The 14,136-nt window shown below is 57.5% G+C and overlaps 1 protein-coding gene across 2 annotated transcripts in view; it reads right to left on the bottom strand.

Moving 5' to 3' along the window:
- The window catches only part of KAZN (kazrin, periplakin interacting protein), a 103,261-nt gene that overhangs the window by 40,116 nt on the left and 49,009 nt on the right, over positions 1-14,136 (bottom strand). For both annotated transcript variants that reach the window (XM_058675488.1, XM_058675497.1), the window contains exons 3-4: positions 3,846-3,982; positions 1,332-1,502 (exon numbers count right to left, since the gene is read on the bottom strand). In XM_058675488.1, the coding sequence (XP_058531471.1) occupies positions 1,332-1,502; positions 3,846-3,982 (308 nt within the window). The remainder of the gene's footprint in view (positions 1-1,331; positions 1,503-3,845; positions 3,983-14,136) is intronic.

Here is a 14,136-nt window from a genome sequence, read left to right as displayed (position 1 = left end):
CAAGCCCTACCAGCACCCCCAGCACAGCGGCGTGATGTCTGCCAAGGCGGTGGGGAGGAGAGGCTTAAGTTGCACTGGCCACAACGAAGCAGTCCCAGGATGAGCAAGGCAAGGGACCTGCGCACAGGGCCCTAGGCAGCCTGGGAGGACAGGAGGCTCCTATGCACCCCTTTCCAGGTCCACAACGTGGAAGTTTCCTGCTTAATAGCACTGGGAAGCCCCCCTTGGAAAAGCACTCCTTGTGGCCACAGCGTCTGCCTGCTTGGGCAGTGCTCACCACTAGGGGTCAGCATTGGACAAGGAGCGGCCCAAGCTCCTGCCCTGCTCTGGGTCTCTAGAAATGGACCTAATTTTAATTAAGGAAGCCATAGTGTTGCAGGCATCATGTCGAGCTCTCCCCTAGCTTACCACCCCGAAGTCCACGGAGGGCTCTCAGGGGCCTACACAGCTGTCCCTCTGTGGAGTGATGAACTGAGGCCCAGAGAAGGTTAGTGTCCTGCCCAATGTCACACAGCAGGGATGTGACGGGGAACCCTGAGGGAGTGTCGGGAGTCTCTGGGCACATCCTCCTCCTAGCCACCCCTGTAGATCCCCTCCACTGCACCTGCACTGGAGCCAGCAGAGAAGAGGGGCAGCCCAGGGCTGCAGCGCAGCCACAAAGTCCAATCCTGAGCTGTACACCCCACCTTTCCTGCTAAGCCCCTGAACTCTCTGGCCCCAGCACCAAGTGAGTGGCAGGATTGAGAATCTGGCATCAAAGGGAAAGGAGATTTTTTTTCCCCTTTGAGGATTGTAACACATTTTTGCTTCCAATATATTTGGAAAACAAAACAATGGCCTGGAATGATAGTCTAATGGTTAAAGTCCTCGCCTTGCACGCGCTGGGATCTCATATGGGCACAGGTTCATATCCCGGCAGCCCCATTTCCCATCCAGCTCCCTGTTTGTGGCCTGGGAAAGCAGTCGAGGACGCCCCAAAGCCTTGGGACCCTGCACCTGCTTGGGAGAGCCAGAATAAGCTCCTGGCTTTGGATTGGCTCAGCTCTGGCTGTTGCAGCCACTTAAGAGGTGAAGATCTTCCTCTCTGTCTCTCCTCTTCTCTGCATATCTGCCTTTTGAATAAAAATAAACAAAATCCTTTTTTTGCTCATATATGTTTTTCATGAAGTGCCTGCCTATCTTAAACAATACACATTCCTTTTTAGCAATGGCCTGGCAAGTGTGGAATGCTGACCGATTGGTCCTCCAGCATCCATCCCATTCCTTCTGGGACCAAGAGAGGGGAATGGGGTGCCCCAGGCGCGGGGAGCTGTCAGGCCCCTGGGTCTCACCATGGCCAGCTCAGCCTCCAGCTCCTTCATGCGGTTGTCTTTGAGGTCCAGCTGGGAGCGCAGCGCCGTGGCGTGGTCTGTGGCCTCCTTGGCCTGGCGCCGCAGCTCCCACTTCTCGCGCTCCAGCAGGTCCTTCTCCTTGGCTAGTGCCCGGACAGCCTCCTCACTTTCCTGGAGGGACAGAGGTTTGGTGTCATGTGGCAGGGATGCTGCTGCCCCTTGGGGAACTTTCTGGGTGGACTGAGGACCCGTTATCTCTCAGCACTTGGTGCTGAGGCTGACCCCAGCTCAGCATCTGGGTGCTGCCACCTGCTTCCGCGGTGGCCAACAGGATCCCATGAGGGGCTGTGTGGGCATGCTGGGCTGAGTGGTGGAGCTCAGTGGGGTGAGGAGCCCGAGTGTTCCTCTCCCTGGCTCCCAGCTTCAGCCTGGCCCGACTGTGGCCACTGCCGGCACTCGGGGCATGAACCAGCAGATGGGAGGCTTCTTTCTCTCTCTTTTTTAAGTAAAAAAAGGAGGCTGATCATTTTTTGGTGATCAACTGCAAGACTTTGTATGAGGCCAAACAAAACCAGGCCTTGTGTCTTTGTCTTGGACCGCTCATTGGAATGTTGGGAACCTTGGTCTTCCCATCCGTAAAATGGAGCAAGGCCAATGGTGACTACAGACTGTTCCAGTGTGGCCACGGCTGTGACGGCTGGACTCCGGAAGTGGCCCCCTTCTGTTTATGACAGTCATGGGTAGATAGTATTTCTCAAAGTTCATTTTATTCTGAGTGAACCTGAAGAATTGCAAAGGCCATCAAAGAAAGCCACACTGGGCACTTGGCCATAGCCTCTGCCGCTGCCCACGGCAGCCACGGGGCTGTTGGTCACTGGGCAGCTTTGGCTGCACTCCATGGCTGGCCAGACTGGAGGACACCCGTGGTACCTACCACTTGCAAAGGAACGACACGGGGTGCTCCGAGAGAATTTTATTGCCCAATAAGAGCAAAGTAATCAAAACACATCTGATAACCAACCCAAGGAAGCAGCAGGGGGCACCTGCTATGACCCCAGGGCCACCCCCACGCCCTGGAAAAAGCCAGGAGCTGTGACCTCTTCCTGATGCCTTGTGTCGCCTTGTCAACAGCAAACAGCAAGAAGAACGCCTCTGCTTGCTCACGCGGTGCAGCACATGGGACGCTGGCAGCAGCGGGCTCTAGTGCCCGCCCACCTGAGGCTGGACCTTGCTAACTATGGGACTCTGTCCTGCGCAGGCTTCTGTCTGCAGTTCTGCCACATGGGGACAGGGGGGACAAGAGCCGTCGTCCACAGCCCTGCTACTATTCGTACTGTGTATGTGACATGAGGCTCAGGCCTGCAGCTCACAGCAGGTGTCCAACACCTGTGCACTGTGGCTTTCTTCGCTCTGACCCCACTCCCTCACAGCTGCCAAGGTTGAGCCCAGGGCAAGCCAGCTCTGTGCCAGCATGCACAGTCTTGGGGTGTGGTCCTGTCCTCTGTGTGACCGAAGCTGAAGGCTGGGGGACACACTTGGATCCGTCTCCTGTCCCTGGCCTGCCTCAGCCTTGGAGGAGTGCATGGCTGTGGGCTCGACAACCAGCCCTGAGTATCCGCCCTGGGACGAGCGTGACCAGGTGTCCCTGCTGACGGGCACGCCTTCTCAGCTGCAGGAAGACCAGGCTCTCAGGGCACCCCTAGGTGCTGCTTGGCTGGAGCAGAAAGGAGGGGGGAGGTCCAGGCCAGGGCTTCCGGAATGCACTGGAATGCAGGACAAGGAAGCAGCTGGCACGTGGAGGTTAGTGCTCCCCAGCTGTGGGACCTGCAGGCATGCCTTCCCCTTGCTGTGCCCATCAGCTCATCTGGGAAACAGGAGGGTGGCTGGCTACCCCTAGTGCAGTCATGGGTGACAGTGCAGTCACACCCAGGAGGCTTTAGACTGTACATGGCCCACACACCGCACGCACGCGCAGGGACACACCTCTCTCCAGAGGAGACAGATGTCTTGGTCAGCCGACCCATGAACTCCTTTGCATCCTACGGAGCCCAACTCGCACATCACCTCCTCTGTGAGGCCTTCTGAGACTCCCTCCTGGCAGGTAGGATTTTCTACAGCCTCATTACAGCTCCCTGGCTCTTCCTGCACTTTCTTAGAGTGTTATTGACAAGGTGCATAATTAACACTGAAGGCTTAGACACCAGCAGCCACGCTCACCGTCTCATAAAACCCACGTCAAGGCTGAGCAAGGGTTAGTGCAACGCCCAAGGGCACACACGTGCAAAGCAGGACTCCCAGGTCCACGCTGTCCTGACCACGCTGTCCCCTCCCACCATGGCTAAGCAAGTCAGGTGCAATGCCCAAGGGCACACACATGGGCAGCGGGAATTTGAGCCTGCCAGACTCTGGAGTCCACGCTGTCCCCTCCTGGCCTATGTGCCGAGGGGCTGGGGGACTGCGGCCAGCCTGGGGGCCTCCCCTTTCCCGATGGAGCTGGGCGGGCAGGGACCTCACCTTGCGATGCTGCTCGTAGTTGCGGATGAAGTCGCGCAGCTGCTCCTCGCGGCTCTCCAGCGTGGCGTACAGCTGCTGCATTTGGCTCAGCAGGTCCGTCTTCTCGCCCTTCAAGCGCTTCCGGTCGGCTTTCATGGCTGCGGACGGAAGACAGAGCTGTCAGTCCTCCAAGTGCGGACGCTGCCAAGGGGCTTCCATGCCACGGCCGACGTCACAGGTCACAGGTGAGAAATCCAGACGTGGCCACCCAGGTGCTCTCCACCCACGTAATCCAGGCCCCTCCTCCCTGTCTCGAGTGACCAGTCTGGGTCTTTGTGGGAGCTGGGGCATCAATGGGGTGAGGCCCACTGAGCTCCTCAAGCCTCACCTCCCCCGCCCCTCGGAAAAGAATACTCCGGACCAGGCCACCTGACTCCACAGACCTGGCTGGACCCAGCCCCAGGTCGTGTGTGTGTGTGTGTGTGTGTGTGTGTGTGTGTGTGTGTGTGTGTTGACTAGAAGTCAACAGCCAGGTGATGCCCTTCAGGGATTAGCAACAAGAGAAAAACAGCCAGAGTGGACTCCATTGAAATGAAAAGCCTTGTGCTTCTAAACTTACCGCACCAAGGAGGAAGGAGGGGGTGTGCTTTGAGGTGTGGCTGGTTAATCTGGGATCCAGTGTGGTGTCCACTCCCCATCCAGTTCTCCTGCTAAGGTGCCTGGCAAGCCATGGGTGATGGCCTGAGGCCTCGGGTCCCTGCCACCCACATGGGAGACCCCAGCGGAGTTCCTGGCTTCTGGCCTTGGCTGGGCGCAGCCCTGGCTGTGGCAGACATCTGGGGCGTGACCTGGCAGATGGGAGGTTCCTTATCTGTCACTCTGCCTTTCAAATAATTTTTTTTTAAGGCAAAAAACAAACCATAGGGCGGAGGGACAGTATTGCCCAGTTGTTTCTCGCAGAAGGGACGTCTGTCTAGGACAGTGAGCCATGATTGGCACCGAGTGACACAACAGACACATTTGAAAAATGGGCAAAATAAGACGTTTCTCCCAGAAATGGCCGGAAGCACAAGAAAAAGTGCTCAGGCTCGTTGGACATTAGCGCTGCCATCCAAAGTGCCACTAACTGACAAACCATCACACATACACACACACACACACAGAGAGCAGGGCGGCAGCCGAGCACAGTGCTGGTGGGGGTAGGGTGTACTGCAGCCCACTCACGCTGCGCGGCCACCACGGGGAGCAGGACGCTGGTGTCCCAGAGCCAGAGCCACAGGGCCCTTAGGACACAGTCATCCTGACGCCAGGCCCGACCCACGTGAGCAAGGCCTGACATGGAGTGACTGTGGACGGCCACTCCAGGGCCATGGTCATATCACGGGCTAGCATCCCGTAGAGGTGCTGCTGCAGACATAGTGTGGACCCGTCCCTGAGTGACGTGGCTGCGGTGTGGACCCGTCCCTGAGTGACGTGGCTGCGGTGTGGACCTGTCCCTGCATGACATGGCTGCACACTCCATGGATTTTTCACAGGACATGTCCACAGCAGGGAAGCCGGGGCTCATCTGGCATGTGTTCAGGCCTGGGCACCCAGGGGACGTGGGCACCGTCACCAGCTACAGTCCCCTGTGGTGGACAAGCGGTGTGGGGTACAGGGTAAGGGGCTCCTTCTGGGGGGAGGCAGTGTTTCACACTGCTCGTAGTGGCTGGGTACAACCCCAGGGACACGCTGCGAGCTACAGGCTGAACACCGGATTTGGGACCAGGAGTTCTCTCTTGATGCAGGAGTGAACACCCAAAACGTACACACACACACACACACACACACACACACACACACACACACACTGTCTGCTCCTAAGGCTGGGCACCTTGCAAATGAGCAGGGCCCCTGCTTCTTCCAGAGTCTCCCATCCCTACGGGCTCCCCTGCTTTCTCTAAGAGCTACGTATGGAGGGTGCAGTGGGAGGGATACCCGAGGGTGACTGTGGAGGCGGGGTAGGGGGCAGGGCACCTCCTACAATCTACCACCCCAAGAAGGCCCACGGTGATTACATCATTTGCTTAAAGTCCCACAGCTGCCTCTACCACAAAGCCGTGACCCCACGCGATGCTCCAGTGAGGCCCACCACGTACAGGGGCTCCCTGGCCCCAGGGCCCACGGAGCGCCATGCCCACAGCCTTGGCCTGGCTCTGCCAATAAGCTGGGGCCACCTGGCACAGCCAGCCAAGGACCAAGGTGCCCAGCCCAAGCTGATGCACTGCTTCCTGGGGAAGAACAGGATTGAAGGGGCTCAGTGGGGGCTAGAGCAGTACCTGCTGAGAGCTGGGGAGGCCTGGGCGGCTTCTAGAGTTTCTGCTCCTGCAGCTGGAACTGTGTAGCAGTGGCTCGGGCTACTGGGGCCGAATTCCAGGCCTGCTGGGCCAGAACCTTCAAAGGAGGGGACAGCAGGGTTCATGGGAAGAGGCTTGGCCACACGGTGGGGGCAGAGACCCCTCACCCCAAAATGGGGCAGCTATGGCGGGTCCCAGGAGCCTCGGCAGGAGACAGGTGCCGTCTCCTGCGGGCAGCAGGCAGTAGGCAGCCTCCTGAAGAGGCGGAGCCCCGCGGCTGAGGTGTGGGAAATTCCACATGCACCTGCTCACACATCTGGGAAAGGCGGCTGTGTGGTTGTTGTCACCTGTTTTGTGGAGGAGTTGGGGGCCTCGGCTGTTGGCAGACCAGAGAGGGCAGGGGGAGAGGCTTGAGACAGGGATGGGCAGCCCTGTGGGGTTTGAGCAGTGAATCCTGGGGGATCCCAATGCCAGCAGGTGCTGTGGCTTCCCAGGGAGCCCTGGACAGGCCCTCCCATGGCACACATGGCATGGATTCCCTTAGGAGTTTGTCTCAGCCTTCCAGATGGTCAGGGAGTCCATGCCTGCACTGTTTGTAAATAAACCCTTTAGGCTCTGATTTCTTCCTAAGATGTGGCCAAACCCCAAATCCAGCTTTTGTTCAGGGTACCTAGGGACTCTGGGCAGGGCACCCACTCTGCACCTGGCATTTCTGGGCCTGTCCTTTCACACACAAGCCTTGGGGGCAGGATGGTCAGTCTCTTGCTGGCCTCTGGAGACGGTCCATCCTTGTGCCTTAGGTCTAGCTATCTGTGGGCAGCATGCTGGCCGCCTCCCCCATTGGACTGGGGGCTCCCTGTGAGAAAGGGCTGGACCCTCTACTCAAGCAGAGGACTATAGCTGCACCTACTGTGTGCCAGACTCCTCTCCTGCTAACACAGATGAGCTGGTACCCAGGGAGTGGGCGGGCGGAGGAGGATGGCGGAGATGAGCCCCCAATATGTGGCTGACATCTGACTCCATCCACCCACTGTTCACCAAGAGAACTCCAATCCCACGTGTGTCAGTGAAAATACTGTTTCCCATGCCGCCTAGCAGCGAGAGGGGCATGTCCCACTGTACCTGCCAGTGCGATGGGCACAGGTGCCTTCTAGGAATCACAGCTTCTTCCGGAGTACCTGGATGGAAGCCACGAGCTGAGACAGCCAGAGGCCCCTCATGGCCCACCAGGGTCCAGAGCCCTGTCGAGGCTAGCCCGGGGTGCTCTGCCCACCAAGCCTGCTTCCCCTTCTTTTCCCTGTCCACATGCCCAGAGAGGGGCAGGCCCCATATGTGGCACTGGCGCCCAGTGTCACACACTGAGACCCACAACTTTCCCAGGGACCCCCCAGCTCCCCAGATAGGGGTCAGTGTGATCTTACCAACTCCCTGCCTAGGGCAGGAGACCAGCACCTGGAAGAAGCCCCTCTTGTCCCAGGTCTGGGGCTGTGGCAGACAGAACTAAACAAACAGGGACTCTGGGTTGATGCCCTGGACAGTGGAATGACTTAGAGTTGCCATGTTGAGAGCGACAAGGGTGAGCCTCGTCTGTGTCGATGCCCGTCACTGTCGCATTCCGGAAGCAAGGCCAAAGCAGAGAAGCAGTTCTCGCAGCTGACGGCGAAGCAGCTCATGCATGCCACTGACAGGTGGCAAACCAATTCTGATCTTCAAGTTTCCAGGCAAGAAAACAGATTTTATGTCCCTCGATTGGGTCAAAGGTCAAGGAGACTGTCCTACTTTTGCTGACGTGTTTCATGTCCGTTCTGAGCAGCCTTTTCCGTCCCTCCCCCTCTGCCGTGTCCCCTGTGGCTGGAAGAGTGCCCAGCACATAGCAGGTGCTCAGGCACTCGTGAAGGACCAGCTGACTCACAATGACCACAGCTTGTGCTGTGGGACAGGGAGCCTTCGGCCCAGGAGCGAGTCAGCGCATGCTAATGTCCCCTGTGCCTCTGATAGCACCCTGACCTCTGGGACAGGGGGCTCTGGAACTGTGGACACAATCAGGCGGGACCTAGGAAGACTCAAGGGGCCCAGGCTTTCCTGCTGCGGTGGGGAGGTTGGGTGGGGACAGCCCCGACATTGTAGGACCCCCAGTCTCAGCCAGGCCACTGTGGTTGTAGGCCTCACCCTCTTTGCAGCAACCACATGGGACAGTGTGAGCTTGCAAGGTGCACCTGCTCTCCACAGGCCTTCCAGAAACCTGGGGACCAGCATCTTTTAACAAGCAGGTGCTCCCGGGACCCCCTTCCTCTGTGCAGCGCTCATTCCAGGCCTCTTTTGCCCTTGGGAGCAGAGATGTGTGACAGCATGGAGCCTGTCATTGCTTCCCATCCTCCCTGGAACCACTCTGACCTCTGCACTCTGGGCCTTCCTAAGGTCACTGGTACTGCCTGCACGTGGACCCCATGGGTCCATCAGCAGAGGGTGACATCTTCTCCCTGGACCTCTGGGGTCTTTGCTCCTGATTTTTTTGCCCTTCCCCTCCTTTTTGGGTCCCATTGCACTTGCTCATGCTCATGCCTTTAAATGCTCATGCCCCTCCTGAACTCAGAATCGATTGCAGCTTCTGCCTGAACTTCTACGCCCATGCTTTCTGCCAATCTGCCACATGGTGCCCACAGTGACACGCCACAGCATCCTGAAGCAGCAGCTGCAATTCAGACCCATGGCAACCTCCCGTCAGCCTCCCAGGACTGCCTGGAAACCTCCTGGGTGCAAGGCTTGCACCTCCGCCAAGTGCAGGAGCAGGCTTCAGGCACGGCCTGCAGGCGCCTTGGGGACTGCAGGCAAGCCCCAAACATTCACACTCTAGCTTAGGGCCCATGGTCACTACACCAGGGAGGTGCATGGCTCCCTTATATCTCCTTGCCAGAGAACTCTAACTTCTGACGCTTCCCTGGATTGTTCAGTGCACCCATGGGTCCAAGCTGGGCACAGACGGCCAAGCTGAGCAGGTGCCCCTTGGTGCTGGAGGAGAGGCTGTGGAGCCTGCACTTGACGGACTGAAAGCCTGGCTCCGCCGTTTCCTAGCTGTGTGCCCTTGGTAGGTTCCTTCACCTCTCTGCTCTTTGCTTTTTCATCTGCTGCTGTGAGCATTCCAAAGCCAAGACTCGGCAGTGCACCTGACCAGCAGAGTGGAGCAGGCAGAGCCTTGAGGGGTCAGCAGCACAGCAGGGTGGGCGTCGAGTCTGCTGGAGCAGGTGCTGGGAGGTGGCGGCAGTGCTCGGGGCAAGAGGGGATGCTGGACCAGAACCCAGCAGCCAGCCACCTGGAGCCCTTGGCATCAGCCACACGTGCTCCAGGCAGGGCTCCCAAGAATCTACAGTAGGAAAAAGGTGAGGCCGGTGTGTGTGTGTGTGTGTGTGTGTGTGTATGTGTGTGTGTTATAAACAACAGAGCACCGTGCAGGGGCAGAGAGCGGAAGAGGCCTTGGGGGCCGCTCCTGGTTGTCCCTGGGTGTAGGCACCTGTCTGTCATGTGGATCATTCCCAGGGCTCAGAGCTTGTCCCGGAGCCTGGCCAACCCCAGCTTCCTGCTCCTCCCTGCACACCAGCAGGAGGGAAATGTGAGGCTGGCGGGGGTGGTGTATGTGTGTGTGTGTTTGTTTTGCAGGCTCTGAAGGAGAGTACAGGAAAAGTCTTCCTTCCTCCGAATCACCACTGAAAATAGCGGCGGCGCACGGCCCGGAACAGCGACATTCCCCAGACAGCGAGGGGGTGGCGGCGGCGGCAGGGATTTCTGGAAATCGTAGCATCGGCCACACAATGAAAACTATTTTTAAAGGTTCATGTTGGTGTATAAGGCCATTGTCAGGTGGGTTCGGTCCCGGGAGAGGAGGAAAAGTGGGAGGCACGTGGCGGGGATGGCCAGGCAGGCAGGACACCAGAGTGCAAATCAGCCTGCTGTGTGGCCTTTGGAATGCACACACCCTCTCGGAGCATGGAAGCCACCCTGGGTGCCCAGTGATGTGGGTGGGCACTGCCTCACCAAGCCCACCTCCTGGCGTACAGACCCAGCAGGTGGCTGCCGTCAGCCTCTTTCCAGGCCAAGTGAATGTCTGCAGAGAACAGGGGTCACGTGTGTGGCAGGCGCTGGCACCAGACCACCCAGCTCTGCTATCAGGTGAGTGGTCGGGAACCAGTCCCATCCTGCTGACCTCGCATCCTTCCAGAAAGACAAAGAGCTCCTACTCTGGGGGCACGCGAGGGTGGCGTCCAAAGTTTGTGAAAAATGGAAATCAAGGGTAACTTAATTTGGATGTAAAAATAACTTTGAAATCCCCACAATGCTTTTAAACGCCATTTGTTTTCATTTTCCCTGAGAGGTAGAGTAAGGGAGGGATCTGCGCCTGCTGGTTCATTCCCTAAACGCTGCGACAGCTGGTGCTGGGCCAGGTCAAAACCAGGCGCCTGGACTGGATCCAGGACTCCCGTGTGAGTGGCAGAAACTCAAACACTGGAACCACCCCCGTCCTAGGGCGCATGTTAGCAGGAAGCCGGATGGGAAGCGGAGGAGCTGGGGGCTCAAATGAGGCACTGGGATGTGAGGTGCCAAGCAGCGACAAAGTGTGTGCCAACGCCGGCCTCCATTCCCAGCCTTTCCATAATGTGCATTCCATGGGCTCTTGGAAAACCCTTGGCATGTAAGGCTTTCAAAACTTTTTGGACCAAGATAAAATGTCCCCCCCGATGAGCATGCACCTACCTAGGTGCCCACCTGTGCTGGAGTACACACGGCAGCTCTGCATCGAAAAGTGCCAAAGTGGACACCAGCAGGAGTGGCCACCTCTCCCCGACCCTGGCTCCTGCACATGGTGGTCGGTGTGGCCCAGTGAGGCCGAGAGAGCCGCTGGAACCACAGACAGCACTGGGGACCTGGATGTAAGGCAGCACACCCAGGGCTACCAGCAGCCAGTGAGAGGAGCGGGGCTCTGGAAGGCCACCGGGACTCGAGCATGCATGGTTCTGGTCTCTGCTCCCGGTGACAGTCACACAGCTGGGGTTGGTTTGTGAGAATTAGCCCAGATGCGAACTTCTGCAATGAGCTATGTTAGCAGCACTCCTGCCTGGGCCTGGTCTGGCCTGTGTGCAGCGCCCCGAGCAGCATGTCCAGGGTGCAGGGGACACCTGTTATCGCTCTCAGCCCAAGGGGACGAGGGGGCAGGGTGTACAGCCACCCTCAGTGCAAACCCTTGGGCTCTGGTGTTGGTGCTGCGTTAAAGTCCAGCTGGGTGCTGCATGGGCCACTCGCTTGGACTTCAGGATGGAGGTCGGTCACGAGGCAGTCACGAGCTTCCCCAGCGCCAGTGAGGACGCTGGGCAGGACAATGGAACAACTCAGAGGCTGCTGTTTAAGGTCAAGGATGGGTCCTGCCTGCTGATGCCCCTGCTGGAGGCTTCTTCAAAGCAGCCCAGAGGCGGCCACGGTCTCTCCCAAGTTCACCACGACAGAAACTCGGGCACACATTCAGGAGACACTGGAGCAGGTGGCAGGAGGCGAGGCAGGGCTCAGGCAGGGAGGGCCTGGCGCTGAGCTCCTGCTGTTGGCATTTCTGCTGGGCAGAGCCTGGTGTGGCACAGCTGGTGGACACTGGCTGAGGACATGTGTGGGGGCTGCGGTGAGGAGTGCAGGTCCTGGTCACACCTCCTGAGCTCCTGTACTTCCCCAGGGGTGTATGCGGGAGGATGGTGTGTGGGCGGGAGGGTGTGTGTGTGTGTGTGTAAGGATGTGTGTGTGTGTGGGAGTGGGAGGGGGTGTGTGGGAGGAGGTGCATGTTGGGTGTGTCACAGCAGGACACTCTGGGTCCAGGTTCGGCTCCTCCTCCTTCTGGCTGAGTGCCACGCCCTGTGACCTAGTAGCGCCTCGGTATTTAGCTCTATGTAATGGGTACAATAAAACCCCGCCAACCTCATCTTCCATAAGTGGTGAAGATGAACTCGGTGGTTAGTTGGCGAGACTTGAAAGGTGTGAAGCCAGCTGATCCCGAGGAGGGACAGCTCCTAGGGCTGCGGCGGTTCAGCTGCATGTCCAAAGCTGTTCCGCAAGCCATCCTGGAGTTACAGACCCCACGGTCTGCTACGAGAGCCTTGCAGCTGCTGCCTGAGCTGGCGCGGGAAGCAAGGTGGGAACGGGTTACCTTGGTGATTCTGGTGATCCCGTTGCCTTTCCAGGGAGGCCCTGTGTCGGTGGCTGACAGACATGATAGCAAGAACCCAAGTTCCTCCCCTTCATCCTCTGTCAGCTGCTGGACCTGGGGTGCAGCGCAACAGAGGAACCCACAGCCACTGCTGTCCCCTCCCCCCGCCAACCATGGCCCTGGCACTGTCCCTTTAACTGGAGGGGTGTGAGAATTTTACAGCCAAGACTGGAAGTCTACTGTAATTAAGACCTCTAATAAAATATTTAGCACAGCTTGCCCAGATACAGTAATGATTATTCATTTAAATGTTAATGAGTATAATTAGATGAAAAGTTTGCCAAGCTTGTCACTAAATATACATTCAGGACTGATAAACTCTCGCACTGCAAAATTACACGTGTGCACACTCCATGTCTCAGTCGCCTTGGATTGTATTATTGGCACGAGGCTCAAAGGCCAGCCCAGAGAGGAGGAGAGGGCTCCAAGCTCACCCCAGAGAGGCAGCCAGGTGGCCCGTGCCGCCCGACTTCCCCCCCTAAGGAGTCACACTAAATAAAGAACTAAAGGTTCTGACTCCACCCCAGCCTCCAGATTGGGAGTGGGGACAGCCCGGTCCGTGGGATCGTTTGGTCCGGCCCTGCACGGCAACCACAGGGGGACAGAAGTCCGTGAATCTGCAGTCAGGCCATCTGTCCACGGGTCATTCTGCAACTCCTACGGATGACATCACAGATACCCAAGCAGTCCTTGGCAGGAAAACAGGCTCCCGCACCTGCTTTGCTTAGAAACGTGGAGGACATGGCAACAGGCTAAAGGCCACCACGGAGACGCGGCCAGCGGACTCCAGGCCCAGCGATCGCCCGGTCTGTGGAGCTGCTACAGCAGATCAGGAGCAAGAAAAACAATGACGCAAAGCGGCACCTCTAGACCCAAAGGGACCGGAAAGGACCTTGCAAGCAACCTCTCGGCTGCATCTTCACAAACCACAGGGATTTGTGAGCAACTAGCTAGTGTCACCAGCAACAGAGGCTCGCACTTTGCTTTCAGGTGGGATAGTGGCTGAGAGGTAAAGTCTGTGTTTTTAAAGACGTATTTATTTATTAGCAAGGCAGAGTTACAGAGAGAGAGTGAAAGAGAGATCTTTTATCTGCTGATTCATTCCCCAAATGGCCCCCAAAGCCAGGTCTGGGTCAAGCCAAAGTCAGCAGCCATGACTTCATCCTAGTCTCTATGTGCACAGCAGGGATCCAGCCAAGGGAGCCAGGCAGTTAGCAGGGAGCTGGATTCAAAGTGGAGCAACCAGGCCTGGTGTCATACCTCAGTGCGCTAATCCTCGCCTTTGTAAGCACCAGGATCCCCTATTGGCGCTGATTTGTGTTCTGGCTGCTCCACTTCCCATCCAGCTCCCTGCTTGTGGCCTGGGAAAGCAGCAGAGGATGGCCCAAAGCCTTGGGACTCTGCACCCATATGGGAGATCCGGAAGAAGCTCCTGGCTCCTGGCTTCGGATTGGCTCAGCTCCAGCTGTTGCAGCCACTTGGGGAGTGATACATCTCTCTGTAAATCTGCCTTTCCAATTAAAAACAAAACAAAACAAACAAAACAAAACAAAACAAAAACAAAACTGGAGCAGCTGGGACCTGAACTGGTGTTCACATGGGATGCCATCATAGCAGGCATTCGGCTTAACCAACTGCTCCACCACACTGGCTCCTAGCTTAAACTTCTTAAAAAGAAAACTTTACATTTTAGAGATGGAAAATGGAATGAAAAGATTAGTATTTTGGAAGGAAAAAA

This window comes from Ochotona princeps, chromosome 2 (assembly GCF_030435755.1).
Source record: "Ochotona princeps isolate mOchPri1 chromosome 2, mOchPri1.hap1, whole genome shotgun sequence".
Taxonomy (NCBI): Eukaryota; Metazoa; Chordata; class Mammalia; order Lagomorpha; family Ochotonidae; genus Ochotona; species Ochotona princeps.
Note: the sequence above shows the minus strand (reverse complement) of the source record. Positions and strands in the feature narration are given on the sequence as shown.